Here is a 21,521-nt window from a genome sequence, read left to right as displayed (position 1 = left end):
ACAATCTAGAGTTTAATTTACATTAAAATATTACTTATAATATCATTTCATTAGAAAATAGCGTAAATTTTTTAACACCATCAAGAAATGTTAACGTGACAATTAAAATATAATTATTAGTTAAAAAATAAAATTAACGTTATAGAGATTAGATTGATGACGTAGCTGAAATATAACTGTGTTGTGATTGACTAAACTTATGAGAAAGATAATATGAGGTAGTGGGTACTCACGACAACCAATTCAATGCTCAAGTTAGTAAAATGAAAAGAGAGCGAGTATAATATTTAGAACTTAAGAGTAGTGGTGTGAGAGGACAACGTACATTTACTTCTATGATTGATCTCCTTTTATACGGTAAGAAGATATGGATAAATATAATATTTTCTAATAATTCTGTAATAACGTAGCTGGCTTGTTGGTAAAGGATCTTCACTGGCTAATTGGTCTGGAATCCTGTGATCGAAAGTATAAAAAAGACCTGCGGGATTATAGTTGTTAACAATAACTTTCTTATGGAGTCTCGCCCTAAAGTTAAGAAGGCGAGTTTTGTCCGGTCCATATACCAACTTTAATATCCGAATAATACTGAATTTTGCAATAATAATCACTAAGCAGTTCTACCCATGTCCGCTTGTGAAGTGTATTAGAGGGTGAAGTTGAAATGCTCAACCCACTATTGATTCAAGAAGGGAAAATTACTTTTTAGTTCCTGAGGTTTAACGTAATTAACATTTCTGTTCCTCTATTTTGGCAACCCAACACTTAAATCTCTCACTTTCTTTTCTGTCCAAATTCATAGTCTTTCCGTCAAAAATAGCCGTTTGGGACACGTGAATTGACAAAATTAACCCTCACTAAAAATCCCGCTATTTCAAAATCACAAAACCCAAACCTAAATGCCTATTCTTCTTCTTCTTCTTCTTCTTCCTACCCTTTCTGCAACTTCTTATTCTTCTTTCTTCTTCTTCTTCTTCCTACCCTTTTTGCAACTTCTTTCTTCTTCTTCTTCTTCTTCTTCCTACCCTTTTTGCAACTTCTTCTTCTTCTTCTTCTACAACCGGAGAAAACATGAAAGAGAAAAAAAATAAGAATTTCACACTGAGAGAAGGGTATTTTTGGAAAAAATTATCACCTCTCACCTTTGACTCTTTGACCAAACGGTTTAAATGGACGAAATGACTATGAATTTGGACGGAAGAGAAAGTGAGGGACTTAAGTGTTGGGTCGCCAAAATAGATGGACAGAAGTGTTAATTACGTTAAATCTCATGGACTAAGAAGTAATTTTCCCATTCAAGAATAAAAATGAAAAAACATGACAATGAATTTTGTAGTGGGATTACCAATGACGTCCAAGAGACACAACTCTATATAGGTAATAGTGAATAGATTGATCAAATTTGTTCACATTATTATTGTCAAGAGTGATTATTCGGTGGATAAATTGGCACAGATCTACGTGAAAAAAATCATCAGACTATATGGGACTCTAGTTTTTATAGTGTCAGATGGGAGACTCCAGTTTACCTCTAGATTTTGATAGAGTCTGCAGAATACTTTAGGCACAAGGTTATATTTTAGCATTGCTTTCCACTCACAGATTGATGGACAGTCGGAAATGACTATCCAAACCATAGAGGACATATTAAGAATGTGTGCTAGATTTTGGTGATTCTTAGAGGCAACATCTACCATTAGTTGAGTTTGCCTATAATAACAGTTATCATGCTAGTATTGGGATGGCTCCATATGAAACTTACATGGGAAAAAGTGCAGATCGCTTGTTTGTTGGGAAGAAGTAGAAAAAAAAGGGTTTTAGTAGGACTAGAATTGGTAGAAACCACCAACAGGGTGGTGCCCATTATCAGAGAAATAATCAGAACAACTGTAAGTAGGTCGAAGAGTTATGCAGACATACGTAAGAAGCAAGTTGTCATTTAGGAGGAAAATATGGTATTGCTTAAAATGTCTCATACGAAAAAGATGATTTATTTTGAAAAGAAAGATAAATTAGCTCCAAAATACATCGGATCCTTTGAAATCTTATAAAATATTGAAAATGTATTTTACAAAGTTAGATTTACATGTTTCATAGATTAAATCTATAAAAATTATATCACTAAATACTAATTTAATACACATTAGATCACAAATATTAAAATAAAAATTGAAGAAATCACAATATATTTTTTTATATTTTTACTTTTTAATTAATAATTATATTTTAATTATCACATAGTATTTTTTGACTGCATAAAAAAATTATCACAATTTGGTAGAGACATGATATAATATATGATATTTTGATATAAATTAAATTATAAACTCTAAAGCAAAAATAGTGTATTTTTATATTTTTTTAAAAATAAATTTAAAATTTTCGAATCAGGCTAAAAATTGTTAAAAATAAAACAGTTAAAATTGATAAGCGGCTAAACTTTTGGATTTTTAAGACATTTTAATCTATTTTTATAATGTTCATTTTCAAATTAAACTGGACATGTTAAGATTTCAAATGAATAAATGTTTACCTTTATCAACTCATTTATAATTTTTTTCTAAATTAATTCAGACTTCAGATTAAACTTAATTTAACATCAAACTAAAAAATTTTAACAAAATTCTTAATTTATTGATTAATTTCAAGTATTAATAAAATCATTCTCCTATTTATTTTTAAATTAAATAGATTTAAATTGAAATTTTCAATAAATTTAGATAAAAATTAAAAATAATTAATTTAACACTTACAAAGAAATTTTGAAAATTTAACTAATTTCAAACAATTTATTTAATATTTGATATACGCATTTGCATAAATAAAATGTTATTATTGGTTATTTAAGAAAGCACATTTAAACGACAAACCGTTTTAACATCAATTTTCAGTTGTGAATTAGGGCAAACCTAGCACAAGATAGCCAGCTCCCACTATATAAGCCATAGGCAAGACTCACGAGCCCTATAAATCGCCAACTTCAGCTTCGCCTCGCACCGTCGCTGAGCCGGAAGAGATCGCGATCCTTCTTTCTCTCTCTCTCTCTCTCTCTCTCTCTCTTGAATTGTCTTTCTTCTTTTTCGTTCTTTCATTCTTCGGATTTGAGCCACCGGGTGTTTTCAATGGATTTGTTAAGTTGTTCTCTTGGTGGATTACTCAGATTCTCAGAGAGAGTGATGAAACTCTTGTGCTAACGCAGCTCCAATCTCTCGTAAGACTGGCGCAATGAGCGGCACTTTCCACACGAGATTTCTGACTCCTTTCTTGTTTTCCTACAAAAGTCTTTTTCGATGTGGTGTTTGATTCCAGAGAAAAATTAAACAATTGTCTTTTTGAGTGTTTTATTTTTATTGGACACAGTAACATTTTTTAGATTTTTTTGGTTGAAATTTGACTGTTAAAGTTATGGTTAAATCGATATTTAAAAGAATTAAACTTGAGTTGTTGATGATCATAAATCTTATTGTGTGAATGCAGCACTACAAGTCTTTAACACAGTGCCGGTGAAGTTATACTGTTCGTTTCAGATTTGGTTAATAATTTAAACTTGTGATGAATATAAATTATCTGAGATTCATGTGCATAAGATGTGTTAATTAACACATCTTCCTTAGTTTTTAAGTATTCCATATTTTTTGTAATTTTTATTTTTTTTATTTTTTTATGAATTTTTTTTATCCATTTAAAAAAATAATTTTTTATTAAAATTTTAATTATATTTATTTTAAATATATTTTATTTTATTATTTTTTCATAATTTTTATGGGTGTCAAGGCCCATAAATAGAAACTAACCCATTAACGACATAAAAGACTTTAATAGCCAAATGACCCAAATCTTGACCCAAAAGGCGAACTCTAGAAGCGTTACCCCCAACTCTCGTCTCTTTGGTCATCGCTCGTGAAAGCCTGATTTAACGAAGAACCAGAGTTGGAGGCAATGAAAGCACACGCTTAAACGGATGGTGTGAGATCAAGAAAGGAGAGCACGTCCACAATCACCTCCAAGTACAACGCCGGACCAAAATAGCCTATCTTCAAATATGATCGATGCCAACAAGAGGAGAGTGTTTCGCGATCACCGCCGTACACAAGTTAGGAGAAAGTCAAAAGAAACAACACAAGACCATACATGCAAGAACCTGAAAAATGGAAAATACTTCTCTAAAAAAGTATTTTCTGTAAAATCAAGGAAGGTTGCTGGTACTTTTCTCAAGAGAACTACAATCATATTTGATGGATATGCCCAGCTTTATCACTTCACCCAACTTCCATTGCTTATATCTGCCGCTATTGTAATATGTCAAATCTTGATATTTTTAATAATAAAATTAAAAATTTATTATTTAATTATTATAATATTATAATATATTGAGTTAACTTTTTAAAAAATACGTTAATTCACTAAATTTTTTATTTTAAATGGTTGAAATTACCGGCTCATTAAGTTACATAGTACTCTAAATCTGTATGTATGTAAAAAATAATTTTTATATATTTAATGATTTTTTTATAAAAAATATTTTATATAAAAAAATTTATTTATTGAAATAATTTTAATAAAATAAATTATTTATTATTATTTACTTTTAATTTTAAAAATTATATTTTAAAAATTATATCAATAAATTTATATATATTAATATTAATAAGACTTTTAACTGTAAAAAAATATTTTTTTTTCAAAAAAGAATTAATTTTTCTTAAACGTGATTGAATTTTAATTAAGAAAATATTTTATATTAATTTTTTAATATTTTAAATATCAGAAAATATAAAAATATTTTTTAAAAATATTTTTTTTAAATAAAGAAAGCCTAAGATGTGATTTATTTATTTTTTACTCATTTTAATATTTTTTTTATTATTGAGGTACTCCCTTTTCTTTCGTTATTTAAAATATTATTTTATTTTATTATTTATTATACTATAATGCAGTTTTTTTTATTAAATTCAATTGATATATTCTAGGAAACATGAGGTACATGTGGTGATGAATAATCAATTCCTAAAAAACATATGCGGATGACGTCAGTGATAATCGACTCTGATCTTCAAGTTAATAAGAAATTTAATTTAAAAATAAAAAATATAAAAATTTTAATTAGTATTTTAGAGATGCCTACATAAAATATGATAAGTTTTAATTTATACAATGAAAGAAAATGGCGTTATTATAAATTTAAAAATAAAAAATATTATAAATATTAGCTGATCAATTAATAATAACTAGTTATTTATCAAGTGATCGAGTATTATTGTTGAGTATTAAATATAAATCGAATATTAGAGTACTGAGTGTGAAAAACACTCACATCTTTACTTTTAAGTATCAGAAGATTGATATCTCATTTTTTTTTTTCAAATTTTAAAGTATCAAATATTTTCATTTTTAGATTTAAATAAAAATTTGTATTTTTTAATAATGATATGCAGTTAAATAAAAATTCGAATCATGTCAGAAATGTGATCGTATATAGGTATACCAAACAATGAAAAATCAAGTCATATCAGAAATATGATTGCAAGTAGGTATACTAAAAAATGAAAAATCGAGTCATGTAAAAAATGTGATCACATGTGGGCATACTAATTAAAAAATGTGATTGCCTTTATACATAAAAAATGAATTTTAGTTTTTTTTCTGCCAGGTTTTTTAATCTCTTTCATTTCGAAACAAAACCCTCAATGCTAGAAGCTTATTTTGAGAAAACAACACAGATTTCATAAAATGGACATAAAATATAGATTTGAAGTATAAAACTTTATATTATTATAATTTGCAAAAAAATACACTTACCAAAAAATAATAATAATAACTATTTTTATTTAAAAGATTCGATCAAGCTATCAGAAAGAATACTTATTTAAAATTGGATCCATATATATTTATAATATAAATAAATTTTATATAAATTCAATTTAAATAATTAGAATTGTTCTGATAACAATCATAAAAAAATCATTTTCAAATATTCAACTTCAAGATGCTTCTAAAAACTCAAACTATGAAATCTAAAAGTAAACAAAATTTTATTTAATTAGTAGAAACATTTGACATTGACACAGATAATACACAAAGAAGAGAAGCATCTATTACAGGGAAGAACATGCAAAGGCAAATCCAATATAAACACACACAAACACAGGCAAATACAAATATATATGAAGTTAAAAGAGATGGTGATGCTTCTTCCCATGAGCTTCTTCATCCTCTTTCTTAGCTTCTTTCTTCTCATGATGCTCGTGGAAAGCAAATCCCCCAGCTCCTACAGCAGCAGCTGCAGCAATCTCTTCTTCCACCTTGTGTTTATGGGCATGTTCTGGGTCTTTCTTCTCCTGGTGCTTCTCATGCTGATCACACACACCCAATATAAAATTAAGTAAATTCATCATGTAAGAAAGAAAATAAAAGATTAATTATTACCAAGGCATAAGCGCCAGCAGCAGCAGCACCAAGTTCACCGAGGTGCTCCAGATGCTTGTGGTGCTTCTCTTCCTTCTTGTAGTCAACAGCTTCTTCGCCTTCCTTGTGATGGTGGAAGAGGTGGTGGTGCTTATTCTCTTCTGCCATAGTTGTAGGTAGCAGCAGAAATTAGTATAAATGAGCGATCAAAATAAGATTAGGGTGTGATTTGAAAGAGTTTAGGGTAAGCTATTTATAATTTGATACAGGTTAAATTGTGGGACCTTTTTCAATATTATTATAAAATTCATGTGGGGATGTGGCTATTCAAGACAGGTGGAGGGATCTCATAAGATATATACACCAGATGCAAATACAAGCTTTCCATTATTTAATTTCAGAAGTGAGCCTTTGACCCCAAAAAATAAAAATTAGAAAAAGAAGAAGAAGAGAGAGATAGGTGAGCTAATAATAATAATATTAATTAATTAACTTATGACATGGAGCTTTAAGATAGAAGAGTTATTTTTATATTTTGTAAAATCTTGAATTTAAATTTTAATTAAAATTAATTATTAAAAGAATATAATTACGTAACCCACACGCCAAAACATATAATATATATGAAAAAAAGCTGGAAGTTTACAATTGAATCCATTTGTATCTGATAGATATAGGTTTTTTTTTCATATATTAAAGATTTTGGGAGAAGAAGTAATTCCCACCTTTCCATTCAAATTGAATAAATTAAAATTGAAATTAATTAAATTGAATTAAATAAATTTTAAAAAGAAATCAATTTGAATAAAATTGGTTTGATTCGATTTGATTAGCGAAACTTTTTAATAATTTTTTTTTTAATTTTTAATATTCTAAAATTTAATTAAAATATTTTAATATTAATTATGATATAATCTCTATATATTATAAAAAATAATATATTATTATTACTGATGGGTTAGATTTTTTTTCAATTTTTTTTATTAAAATTAAATTAAAATAATTAAAATTTTTAAAATTATAAATCAAATAAATTTAAATAAAAAATTAATTCAATTTTTAAATTAATTCAGTTCCTTCAATTTTTTTAAATTTAAATCAAATAGTACTCATTCCTACTAAATAAATCTAGTTAATTAGTGTGTATATATATGTAGTTAATTAAATGAAAGCCAAAATTATAAATAATTTTAATTTTACTCTTTCAACTAACTATTTTATTATTCACACGTATTTACGGTTCAAAATATTTATCATTTAAAATATATAATTAAAATTAAATTTTATTTGCATCGAATTAATTCATTAAAAAATAAAATATTCTCGATAAATATTAATTCGCAGAACTACCTTTCAAAACTTATTTTGATTGATAAGTTGAAATATTTATTATATGTGGAGTGTGAAGTGGAGGAAATTAATGGTGATGTTCACATTTAGGTGAAGGTTAGTTCTATATACATGACTTGATTGATAATCTAGCTACCTACTGCCAAATAGTTAATTATTTTTAAGCATTTAAATAATTAAATTTAATTAATTTAAAGAAAATTATTAATTAATAAGAAAAGTGAAAAGCAAATTATTATAACATAAATATTATAATTAAAAATATAGAAGTAAACACAGAGCTACAAAATACTAACAGACCTGCAGAAGTCTTGGCTTTTGAAAGCCACATTTACACACACAAATACTTTATTTTCATTATTCGTGAGATGATAGCGTACGTATAAGCACACAGATAATTGATTAACTGATTAAGCACACTTAGAAGAGATGGTGATGTCTTTTTCCATGAGTTTCTTCATCTTCTTTCTTGGCTTCTTTCTTCTCATGCTTCTCATGAAAGGCGAATCCGCCAGCTCCGACCGCCACTGCTGCTGCTGCTTCCTCTTCTATCTTGTGTCTGTGAGCATGTTCAGGATCTTTCTTTGCCTCATGCTTCTCGTACTGAATTATAAAAGATCACGAGTTGAAGTACCGATCGAAATCTACAGTATAAAATAAGAATAAATAAAAAAAAAGTGAGAGTATAGTACCAAGGCATAAGCACCTGCAGCAGCTGCACCGAGTTCGCCCAAATGCTCGCGACGCTTGTGTTGCTTCTCTTCTTTTTCGTAGTCTGGAGCATCAGGTGGTGAGTTATAGCTGCTAGGATAATCCGTAGTCTCAGAGAACTCAGAAGTCTTATAGCTGCTAGGATAATCCGTAATCTCAGAGAACTCAGAAGTCTGAGAGTAGACATCAGCGGCCCCAGTGGGTTTCTCCTCGTCCTTATTGCGATGAAAGAGGTGGTGGCGGTGCTTTTCTTCGGCCATGGTGGTGATTCAAGCAATAAGCACAAGAAAAGAGACAAATAGAAGGATTTGGGTTGTGGTATGGTGTGTTGTGAGAGAGAGACATTGCAGGTGTGGAGGCTATTTATAAGCGATGGAAGCCTGGTTCTTCCCAAAGCATATCTATTTCAATTTTCTACTTATGGTTGAATTTTCTATCAAATTTTAAAAGGGAAAAAAAAAAAATCTCTTACCTTTATTTTTTATTTTTCAATTTCTTCGGGAAAAAAATCTTAACAATTTATTCTCGAAATATTTTTTTTTTGGCTGAAAAAAGAAAGAAAAAAGAAAGATCAAATAAAAGGACAAAACGACATGGGCGATTTGGCCCAGGTCTTAGGACTTGTGGAGTTGACGGATCATTATCCACTTCTGAAGAAGTTTTCAGTTTCTAACCGAAAATGTGGGAAGATAATTAATTATTTCTTTTAAAAAATAAATAAAAGTGGATTTTAGTATCCATTGATTTTATTTATAAATTTATTTTTATATTTTTAATATTTGATACACTAAAAAAAATAATTAATAAAAAATATATTATTAACAAATGAGATATTAATTTTTTTGAAAAAATAATATTGTTTCTTAAAAAATAATTCAGTTTCTGTTTTTTGACAATTTTTTTTATAAATTACTATATAACTTTATAATATTTTTTATTCTTTAAATTGCATTATAGAAAATAAATTATTATTTATGTAAACATTTTTAAAAAAAATATTTTGCATATTTTTTATTGTTTAGGACATTAAGTAGAACAAATCAAATGAAAATATTTTATTGATAATAAATATTTGTTATATTATTAAATAGGTTAATAAAGTATATCTGAAAACTTACTGGTAATGAGAATTTGATTTTCATCTCCCTCTCTAAATATTTATTGATAAAAAAATTAATTAACTAATGATATTTTTATAACACTATAGGATTTTTATTTTTTTTAAATTAAAAGCAATTTTTATTTTTATTATTTATTTAAATTAAATGCAAATTCATTAATTAATATATTGATTTTAAAAAATATATTAAAATATTTTAACGCTTAAATATTATAAAAAAATTTTAAAATAATATTATACAAAAGTTTAATTAGTAAATATTTTTAAAAAATTAAAAAATAATTATTGAGTTTTTCTTTATAATATGTACTCAATAGCAAAATATTCAACAATTAAAATTAATAAAATAATTGGTTGATATATTTTTAATATTTTAAAAAATATTTTAATAAATATTTACAATTTTCAGTTTTGAGTTCTTTTACTTAAAAATCATTTTCTAATAAGTAAGAATATTAACAAACTATACATTTTTATTTTATTAAATAAAAGATAAAAAATAAAAAATAATTTATTATTTAATTTTTGTAATATAAAAAAATTTATTAGTTAATTATTTAATTTTGAAAGCACATTAAAAACGCCAATGAAGTATTAAAAAATCCATTAATCAATTATTCATTAATTTTAAATATTTTATTATTTAATATTTATAACATAAAATAATTAATTAATTAATTTTTTGAATTTATAAAAATATAAATTTATTAATCTTTCTAATTAAGAGTATTTTAAAATTTTTTTTCAAATAGTTAAAATAAAAAAAGATTAATTAATAAATTTTTAAAAATTGTAATAATATTTTAAATATTTTTAAAATTAAAATTTTAAATAATAAATTATTTAATACTATATAAATTTAATAATTATTAGAAAACAAATTTTTTCCAGCAATAAAATTTTAGATAATAAAATTAATTTTTTTATATTTCTTAATTTTAGGCGTTTGTCTCAACTAATTTTAATAAAAAAATTATAGTATATAAAATTATTTTTTAAAAGATTTATTGAATAAAAAAATTCAAACCATTAATTTATATTTATATCTAAAATTTTAAATATTTATATAATAAAATTAAATCTTTGTCGATCGATCATAATTATAATTTAAAGATTAAATTAAATTTAAAAAAAATTAATAATAAATTATAATATAATCTCTTGTTATATTAATAAACATATAATTTTTTAATTTAAATTTTATATTAAAAGTAAATTTACTTTGTATTTATTATATATAATATTAAATAAATATTTATTATAAATAAATTTTCACCATATGAAGTATAGTATATAAATATTACATATTAAAATATTTTATTGAAGGTTTATACTCACTATTATAAATTATCTATATATTTTTAGAATATAAAAAATTATATTTTATATTAATAATATTAATATACGTATTTTATTATGTAAAGTCATCTTTTTATTATTTTTATTAAAATTTAAATATTAACTATATCTCTTCTAAATTATTTGAGATATTTAATTTTTTATTTATTTATTTATATAGCGATTATATTTATAATGTATATTAATTTATTAGTTAATTTGATTAAAAATTATATTTTATATTAAGAATATTAAATAAAATAAAATATTTTATATTTTATATTTTTATTTTTCATTATCATTTATATTTATATATATATATATATAAATGATAATGAAAAATAAATAATGAGATTAATAAAAAAGAATATTGTTAAAGTAAAAATATGTATTTTAAAGATTATTTTATTATTTAAATAAAATTTTAAAAATTATATTGTAATTTTTTAATAATTTTTATATTTAATTTATTTCTCTTTATTATAATTAAGAGGTGATAAAAAAAATTTTAGATAATAATTTAAATATAAATATGAATTAATGTAAATGTTTTGTTTTTTTTATTTAATAGATATTTTAAAAAATAATTTTAGAGTGAATTAAAAATGTGAATTAAAAATTTTTTAATTAAAATTGATTAAAGTATATAGTTAAAATTAAGATAAATATGAAAGTATTATTTTTATTATTTAAAATTTTAAAATTAAGATATAAATATAAAAATTAATAAATATTTAAATTTTTTATCTAATTTTTTTTTTTAAAAAAAAACATAACCCAACACAACCTAATTTAATTGAACTGACAGGAAGTGGATTGATTGAGCTGGTGGGTCCGATTCAATATGGACGGTGGAGTGGCGTCCACATAATAGCAGTGGAATTGAAGGTGTCGGCAAACGGTATATCCACTCCCCAGATACTCACCTTTTCCTCAGCTGTCATAGCAAAGGGTATTATTATTTTATAAAATTTTAAAATAAATATCTCACTTTGATAAAAATTATTTTTAAACAATGTCTAACTTTGGTTAGAAAATAAAATAAACACTTAAAATTATAAATAATAAATTTATTACTTTATAAATCTCATAATTTTTATTTACTTTATTTATATATATATTAAAAAGATATTTTAATATAATAAAAAATAAAAAAATTTATGTAGAATCGGATTACATAAAATATAAGAAATTAAGAAATTATTATTTAAAAAATTATCAAAACTGCATAAGGTCAGACAGTGATAGGAACTGTATTAGATAATGCGATAACCATGATATGACTTTCCACTTCTGTGGTGGATTTGGATATCTTATATTTGAGATAAATTTAAATTAAAAAAAAAAATTTAGTTTTGAATTTAGATTTTACGTGATGAGTAGGGCTCTGCAATCGGTCGGTTTGATTTCGAATTAAATCAAATCGAAAAAACCGAACACTGAAGTATAAAAATATTAAAAATTAAAAAAATTGATTATAAAAATATAATCAAACCGAATCGAACTGATAAAAATCGATTTGATTTAAATAAAAATCTGTAATTTTTTTAATTTTTTACTTTTAATTTCAGTAGAATAATTTAATAAATATTTCACATAAATTTATCAATACATATTGTTTGAATACATAATAATAATATTTAAAAAATCCATAAAAATTCATATAAAATTTAAAAATATATAAAATTAGTATTTCTATATATAAAATCGGTTTTTCAGTTTTTCAATTATTTAACACGTTTAAATCGAATCGAACTGAAAATCGAATAAATTGAAAAATACTAACCGAACTGAACCGAACCTTTTAATTAACCGAACCATTAAACCAAAATTAATCGGCTCGATTCAGTTTTTCAATTCAAACCGATTTATGCGCTCGATAAGTCTAAATTTGTTTGCATAAATAATTAATTAAATAAAAAATATAAAGTGTAGTGTGGAGGGCAGGGCACTACACTTTGCATTAAACATTTGAATGACGAGTGGCTGTGCCTGATTGGGCCATGAAAGCTAAACCAAAAGAAGCCACGTTTCTATGAAAACCCCTAATTGCATCAAATATCCAAACACTCGACCTTTGTCCGGCCATGGCCGTGCTTATCAATTTGATTTTTTTTAAAAAAATATCACAATTTTTTCCAAAATAAAACTTTACTTTTCTCTTTTAAATTGAAAATATTTTTGTAATTTATTTAATTTATAAATTATCATATTACAAAATCAAGAGATCAATTCTAGATTATATTAAATCACATTTATTTTTTATTTAAGTAAATTTATTCTAAATTAAATAAATTTATTTATATAAAACTAAGTAACTATAGAAAATAACCTTCGCTCGATGATGATGTCGGCAAATTGCTTCATTGAAAGGAACAAAATAAAACAAAAAAAGAATAGATAAATTATATCCGTATGCTTTAGATGGGTAGGGTCCATGTGATTACACGTGCACGGTAGGTTTTAGCCAATTTTTTAATAATATAAATAAAAATTACTATCATAACCTTATATTTTAAAAATTCATTATCTCATTTATAATTCAAAATAACTTAATTAAAATATTTTTAAATTTTATAAAATCATACGTTTAGTTATTTTATTTATGAAAATAATTTATATTTAAAAAAATATTTTTTTAATGAAATAACTTATTTTTTATTATTTAATTTTAATTTAAAAAATAAAATTTATTAATAAATTTATATATAAAGCTTTATAAGAGTCTCAACATGTAAAAAATGATTTTTTTTAAAAGAATAAATTATTTTTTTATTTAATTAAAAAAAATTTTCATTAATTAAATTTTTTGAGATTTCTAAACACTAAAAAAATAAAAAATATATATTTTTTTAATTTTTTTTTGAAATGTAGAGCCAAAATGATTACAAAAAGTAATTACAAAAATTTAATATTACTTAAAAAATGAAAATTATTTTTTAAATAATTAAAATATAAATAATAAAAGAAAATTTATGTCAATATAGTAGGTAATATAGATTTTAATAACACTTAAATTAAAGTTTAACATGTTTTCAAAAAGCTTCATTTCTCCATTAGCCAGAGAGTTTTTTTTTTCTCTCTTTAATTTAGTCCTTTTTTCGGGTTTATTAGTGCTTATGCCTTTTAAAAGCTTTTTTACCCTTCCGGTCTAGGAGCCTCCCTCTTCCCGATTTGGGTTTTTTCTCCCATTATTGAGTGGAGTGTAAATACTTTCTTGTTTTGATGTTGTTGGCAATGAGACTTAGTTGAGAGTTTCTGTTGGGTTGTCAATTTTTGTTTTTGTTTTTCTTTTTTGTTTTTTTTTTTGTTGCCTTTTTCATGTTGGAGTTGCTCAATTATGGTGCTCTTATAATTTTTTTCTTTCAGGGGTGGAGCAAGGCGGTAGCCCTACTTTTTTATTTGGATTACATATCGCTCCCCATTATCCTAAGTGAAGTAGTCGCTCTAATCTTAAGAAAGGACTCTTCATTTCTTTTTGTCGGCTCCTTTCCCACTAAGGTTAGATTTGCTTAGTTAGTTCACTGTTTTGGTTACTTCTCTTGCTATTTTTGGATTGCATGTTGCCTTCCTTGACTCTGGATGCAGCCTTGTCTCGATTCTGATGTTGAACCCTCGTTTCTCTTTGATGGTGTGACCTCAGTAATGGTTAGATCTAGTTCTTATTCTTGTTCCTTATAGTATTTGAAGCTTTTGGTGGTTGGAGGTTCTTTATGGGTCTCTAGTCGGTGTTTTTACAAGTTTATCTTCCTGACTATGTTCTGAAATTCTCTTTCTCTTTAAATGGTCTCCTTCTCCTTCGACTGCCAGTGGTTTTAAAACATAAGTAGCGCTCCATATATTATTTTTGGATCTGTTACTAAGTCAAGTTTTTGGGCTTGGATGCTAGAATTCCTTTAGAAAATTGTCTTTATTTTCTTTGAGCCTTAATTAATCTTGTTGTTTGGCTTGTTACTATTCATCAATCAATGAACTAGTATATTTTAGATATTAAACATGTTTTAAAAGTAAATATAAATTTGAGTATATATTCAAAGTTAGAGACAAAGATAAGATTAACCAAATTTAAATAATTACATTTTTAATTTTTTTAATAGTGATCTATTTTATGCAAATTTTAAATATTAAAAATTATTTTGCTGTGTTTATTTTTTTTAAAATTGATTTTATTTTTTGATGTGGTAGAAAAGGAGCTGAATTGATTACTCTGCAAAAGAAAAAATGTGAGGTAGTTGATGTATATGGGCAACCACTTTGACGTTTAAGTCAGTAATTATCAGAAAGAGCGAGTGTAAATAAGTTGTTTGAACTTAAGAAAAGTATATAAGAATGCGTATCTTGAACTCTGTGTATACTTCTTTTATACTAAAAAAGATGGAGTTAGTTGGTGATTTTTCTAGAAATCCGACTAGTATCGGCTAGTGGATAAAAAACCTCACATTTGTAGACGTAATGGGGATATGTTGTATAATCTCTTTTAACGATAACTTAGGTGACAAGAAATGCTCGACCAGTAATAAGAGGACTAGTCTTCAGTCGTTTTGAGCATTGACCTTTACAATGACAAGTTCTCCTCTCTCGTGGGTGAGACTTCCGTGCGAATGTCATGGTTTATTAAGGTCTTGCCACGTGACTCTGTCGTATGGTGACAGCTAATGGCATATTTTGGGGGAATATTGTGTCATATCAGAAGTCCTCCCATCAGACTTCGACTCTTCAGATTCAAAAATTATAGCTGTTCTCATGGTGTTGGACATGTGACATGCACAAATTGATTCTCCATATCCACTTCTTTTCGCCTGTACTAGTCATCAATACTGCTTTGCCTTACTTCTCAAGCCACATTTAGATCAGCTGTCGAAACAACAATATAAAATCTCCCTTTCGCCTACGATCACCACTTCTGCTCTGAAAAGATTAGTACTCTCGGCCTTAGGCTCTTGCATTTTCTGAAAGTAACTCCTACTTTTGTCTTTTTTCATACTTTAGAAATGAACAGGTCCTCTTTGTCTTCTTGTTCTTTTTCTCATTGTAGTTCAACCCCCAGCTCTTCCTCCAGCGGCCCCATTCGTGCTCTGGCTCCTGTAGTTCCATTGAGGTCAGCCCATGATAATGATATCCTTCAGGTGAATGACATCCCATTTGTGCTAACTGAGATGGACGTAGATAGTCTTCATGACCATTACAAGATCTCCAAAGAGATCTTCATGATTTCCGCTCCTAATCTAAATGTTCACGTAAATGACCAGATCACTGCTCAAGATACCATCATGGTATACGAGGAATAGTTGAAGGTGGGTCTTCATTTTTCGATTGACCCATTTTTCATTGAAATCCTCAAAATCCATAAACTGTAGTCGCCCAACTTCATTCAAACAGTTGGAGGATTCCCGTGGCCTTTCGATTTGTGTGCTTCAATAATAATAACAATCTGAGAGTTGCTCTCTTCTCCCAGCTATACTAGCTAGGAATCCGGAGGAATAAGGAGTTTTGGTTCTTCAGCGAAAAAAAGTCAGACTCTCTTTGACCATATCCTCTCTTCCTTGAAACATTGAAAAAATAAGTCTTTCATTGTCTACCACCGAGTGTTCGGGGGCTTTAGACAACTCCAGACTGATTGGAACATTTATGTGGAGCTCAAAAAGGGTGGAGTTCAACTATAGAGAGACGAGGAAAAGGCTCTAGACTTCCTCTAGAAAATGGCCTCGGTCCACAGAATGGACATTAACGTGGCCGTGAGGAACGCCACCTTATCCTGGCAAAGCCACTTCCAAATAGTGGAGTTCAACTGTAGAGAGACGAGGAAAAGGCTCTAGACTTCCTCTAGAAAATGGCCTCGGTCCACAGAATGGACATTAACGTGGCCGTGAGGAACGCCACCTTATCCTGGCAAAGCCACTTCCAAATAGAACGAGCCCAGTTGCCTCGGCCAACCGGTTATCAGAAACCAAGGATGATTTTATTGTCTTCCTCAGAGTAAGGTATTTTACTTTTTAACCATTTTTACCTTTACATTATTTTACTTGCTCACTCTCTGTTTTATGCAGATATGGCGGGTAAAGGAAAGAGCAAGTTTGCAAAGGTAGCTCGTGCTGCCCGAAAAAGAAAGTCCACTACTAGTACTGTGGGCCCTCCTCCAAAACGGGCATGATGGGCAGAAGAGATTATCATTTTGCCTCCTCCTCCTCCTCCACCCTCAACTACAATTGAGCCATTTATCATCCAACTCGAGTCTTCCTCCAGGGATGTTCCTCTAGTATCGCCCCATCAATTCAGTGCACAATACGAGGAGGCTAGAACTGGAGCCCTGTGGCCACAAGGCATTCAACACTTGGCAATGGCGCTGACCTAGGTGGACTCGCTTCTTGAGAAACCCCAGTTGTTAATCCTTATAGCCAAGAATTCCTTGAGACCCAATGACCGCCATCGTCTGGGTGCTGTTGAGATAGACGAACTATATGACAACATCATTCACTCTGCCATGGAAAGCATCCTATGCACATACTTAGCCAAGGAGCGGAACAAAGCTTTGAGGAGAGAGTTCAGTAGTCAGGAAACAGACAAAAACCTCCTTCGAGAGGAATACTTAAGGCTGAAGGCTCGAATCACCGAGGTAGAGAACACAATGAACGAGACCCTCAAGTCTGTAGATAAACTCCAGGCAGACCTAGATGAAACCAACACTTCAAAGCTCGCCCTTGAGAATCGAACTAAAACCGCCAAGGATCAAGTGGCTATCCTTCAACGGCAAGTCCAGGAGCAGTAGTCTCATGCTCAAAAGAACCAAGCCATCATAGATAGGGTGGCTGAACTGGAAGCTGAGCTTCAATAGACAGTGGCTCGGGGTGGGAAAATATTTTTGGAAGGCCAAGATTCTGTCAAGAAGGAGCTAATCAAGCGTTATCCTTCAAAAAACTTCTCTTGGATCGATGACATTTTCCCAAAGGAGGAGGAAGAAGAGGAACAAGTAGAGGAGAGGCAAAATAGCAACCATTCTTTCGATTCGACTTTAATTGAAGATGTCATTATAGTAGAAAATATAATAGGAGCTCAAGAGGGGGTTAGCAAAGAAGACCCTCCTGCTTTATAATCTTTTCCCTCCATTAATGAGAAAATATTTTGTTCATCTCGTCTTTATTTTTATCAAGTATAAGGATCGATACCAACAACATAAAAATAACGGCGTAAAATTAACTTAAAATATTTAATGATTTAAGCTAACACCCGAACCTTTGCTTGTCAGTTATCCACCTCGAGGTTTAGACAAAAAATGCCTTAAACTTTATTAATAGGTTTGAAACTCGGTCATATGTATGACGATTGCTCTCCTTGTAGTGTTCTTTGACATAAATTGCCTTAATTCTTATATTTTAGGATTAACACTCGAAAACTCGCTTAATGGTCACTCGTCTTGTGGCGTTTTTTGATAGAAATTGTCTTAACCCTTGTCTTTTGGGGCTAATACCTAAAGATTCACTTGGCAGTCACTCGCCTTGTGGCTTGCCTGGCGATTACCCGCCTTATGGCATTTTATTTAGCCCAACGCTTTCATGAATCTATCGTTTCTGATAATTCTAATTTAAATACTAAAAGAATTGAAAAATACATCATAATTTTATTGATAATATTTCCATGAATTACACAATACTCCAAGAATAAAAAATGACATAGCCATCTAACTTGACCAACTTATAATCATTCGGACGAATAACCTTGGAGACCTTATATAGTCCCTTCTGGTTTTCGCCTAACTCACTAGACTCGGCATCCCTTCTTGTTATGTCAAACTATTTTAAGGATTGGATCTTCTATGTTAAAGATTCAGATTTTGACTTAGGAATTGAATATTAATGACATTTTATTTCTACAAAACCTTGGTTTCCTTATCGCTACTTGATCCCCTGCAATTATGTGAATAACCCCTACAGATTCATTTTCATCAAGATTGACCAGTGATCTTACCTCAGGCTCTGACCCTTTTTCTTCTCTATCTTTTATAGCAAATCTCATTATAGTTTCATCTCTAATGAGACTTTCAATCTCGTCCTTTAGTTGCCTGCATTCTTCTGTAGTGTGCCCATGATTTTCATGAAATCGACAATACTTTATTCTGTCCCACATGTTCACTTTGTCTGGGTTAAGCTTGATGGGCCATTTGACCTCTTTGTCGTTTTTTCTAATCCACATCAAAACATGTGTGCGTGAGTCATTTAAAGGAGTGTATTACTTACCTCGATCTTCTTTCCCTCGAAACACGGGATACCTCTTCCGATCTCTTTTGTAGCCTTGCCTTTTTGGCTTCTAGGTTTTACTTTGACATGTCTTCTTATCCTCTCTTAGCGCCTAGACTTCATCATTCAACCAAATGTATTTTTGTGCCTTATCCATTAATTGCTAATAAGTGGCTATTGGATTCTTGATTAACGAATCCATAAATTTTATGTTGCGAGTCCTTTTCTTTAATTCCTCACATGCTATCTCGTGATTCAATTCTTCAATCAGTATTGCTTTAACATTGAAACATGAGATAAAACTCCTTAAAGACTCGCGCTCTCCTTGTCGGATTTTTCATAAGTCGGAGGAGATTTTTTTAGGAGATATACAAGTAGCAAACTTAGATTTAAATAATATAGCAAGTTGTGTAAAATTGTAGATAGAACTTGAACTCAAATGCTGCTACTATTTTTAGGCCAAACCTGTGAGAGTGGACGAGAAGACTCAGCACAATACAAATTCATTGACATCCTGGAGCTGCATCGTAGTTCAGAAGATAGCCAAATGACTCCTAGGGTCTACCATCCCGTCGTATTTGTCCAAACTAGACAGCTTGAACTTTGTGGGAAAAGTCTTTGCAAGAATTTCCTCTGATAGGGGTGAAGAGTTGTCCAAACCATAATCTTCATCTTGCTTCTTCTAGTACTACTTCCAATTGACATCTTTTGGGGTCTCGTCTGATGATTTCTCATCTTCTAGTTTGGCCTTTCTTTTGGACTGCATGTCTTTGGGGTCTCGAAAGAAACTTCCTCCCTTATTCTGGGAGCCATGAATGAGGCCTTCTCCCGAGATTTATATTGCTTGAGAGTTGCTTGGAGCTTTTTAATGTATTGTACAATTTGCTCATTGTTTGGATTGTTGAGGTCTATCTCATTGACCATGAGAGGAGTGTCCTGTCACTACCTGGGGTATAGGAGACGATGACTCCTTTGTTGGTAATAGATTTAGCCACAACTCATGAGTTTTCAGCCATTTTAAGGGTAAAGTGACAAAGAGGGAAAGCACTTTGAGTGAAAAGATAAACAAAAAACTAATCGGATTTATCCCAAATGAACAAGAAAACTCAATGGGTGATCTCAGTAATGTAACTAAATGATGTGGCTGAAAATGAGCTAAAGATGATTGGTCACTCTACAAAAGAAAGAAAGTGATGTGGTTGGCGCATATTGGCAATCACTCTGACACTCAAGTTAATAATTTATCAGAAAGGATGAGTGTAAGTAAGTTGCTTGAACTTAAGAAAAGTGTGCAATAATGTGTACCTTGAACTCTGTGTATACTTCTTTTACACTGTGAGAAAATGGAGTTAGTTGGTGATTTTCTTAGTAATCCGACTAGTACCAGCCAGTGGATAAGAAATCTCGTGTTTGTAGGCGTAATGGAGATGTGCTGTATAATATCTTTTAATGGTAACTTAAATGTTAAGAAAGACTCGACCAGTCATAAAAGGGCGAGTTTTCTGTTGTTCCGAGTATTGACCTTTACAATGACCGGATCTCCTCTCTTATGGAAGATTTTCATGACCGAACGTCACAGTTTATTAGAATTTTGGCATGTGGCTCCGTCGTATGGTAATAGCTAATCGTATACTTTGGACGGATATTATATTATATAATTATTGATATTTAAAAGTTTAAAAATAAATAGATTATTAATTAAACTTATTACATCAAAATCAGTTTGTATTTAAAAGTAAAATTCAAATTTTTATTTTAAAAAAAATTAATTAAACTTATTTAGACATTTTATCAAAAAAATATTTGATAAAAACCACAGACGATCATCATGATCGTATGTTAAATTAAATTAAATAATAGATGAACATAGATTTTATTAAATTAGACCCAAACGAACGAATCCTCGCGGATGATCGTCGTAGATCTGCAAAAATCATAAAAAAAGAATAAAAAAATAAAAATAAAAACTAAAACCGGTTGTCCTCCTTTGTTGAGGGTTAATCAAGGACAGCGTCGGACCTCTTGCTCAAAAGCGACGGAAAATAAACAAGAAGACTCGAAGAGAAAACGAAAGCCAAAATTAAATAAAAGCCAAATCAAATAGAAACCACAAACGAAAATAACAAATCCTAAACACAAAAATGGGAAAAATCCCTTTCCGACGCAATCGCACTACTTCAGCTGCCCTTCTCCATTGATTCGTTTTCCGAGATTTCATCTCTCCTCTTTCTCTCTCTTTTAATTTATTATGTAATTTATCAAAAAATGACACTAACAAGGAAATGCCTGATAAATGCATGTCACGTGACTAGCCATTATACATTACCATAATTAAAAAATTTAAAATATTTAAACTTCTCAATTTT

General features: G+C 28.7%; 2 protein-coding genes and 1 long non-coding RNA gene across 3 annotated transcripts; 1 reads left to right on the top strand and 2 right to left on the bottom strand.

The window, feature by feature from the left end:
- Window positions 1-6,008: 6,008 nt before the first annotated feature.
- LOC110605792 (abscisic stress-ripening protein 2) lies at window positions 6,009-6,644 on the bottom strand. The gene is made up of 2 exons (XM_021744432.2): window positions 6,427-6,644; window positions 6,009-6,353 (listed from the first exon to the last, which is right to left on the bottom strand). The coding sequence occupies exons 1-2, from the start codon at window positions 6,571-6,573 to the stop codon at window positions 6,171-6,173; spliced, it is 330 nt and encodes a 109-aa protein (XP_021600124.1). The 5' UTR covers window positions 6,574-6,644; the 3' UTR covers window positions 6,009-6,170.
- A 1,343-nt stretch (window positions 6,645-7,987) lies between these two features.
- LOC110605791 (abscisic stress-ripening protein 5) lies at window positions 7,988-8,821 on the bottom strand. Its single transcript, XM_021744431.2, has 2 exons — window positions 8,448-8,821; window positions 7,988-8,358 (listed from the first exon to the last, which is right to left on the bottom strand). Exons 1-2 carry the CDS (start codon window positions 8,724-8,726, stop codon window positions 8,176-8,178), a joined length of 462 nt encoding a protein of 153 aa, XP_021600123.1. The 5' UTR covers window positions 8,727-8,821; the 3' UTR covers window positions 7,988-8,175.
- A 5,141-nt stretch (window positions 8,822-13,962) lies between these two features.
- Window positions 13,963-21,116, top strand: LOC122722502. The gene is made up of 2 exons (XR_006349438.1): window positions 13,963-14,189; window positions 14,294-21,116. It is a non-coding gene; the product is annotated as an uncharacterized LOC122722502 (long non-coding RNA).
- Window positions 21,117-21,521: the final 405 nt, after the last annotated feature.

The sequence above is a fragment of the Manihot esculenta genome, chromosome 18 (assembly GCF_001659605.2).
Source record: "Manihot esculenta cultivar AM560-2 chromosome 18, M.esculenta_v8, whole genome shotgun sequence".
Taxonomy (NCBI): domain Eukaryota; kingdom Viridiplantae; phylum Streptophyta; class Magnoliopsida; order Malpighiales; family Euphorbiaceae; genus Manihot; species Manihot esculenta.
This window is presented reverse-complemented; position numbering and strand designations above follow the sequence as displayed.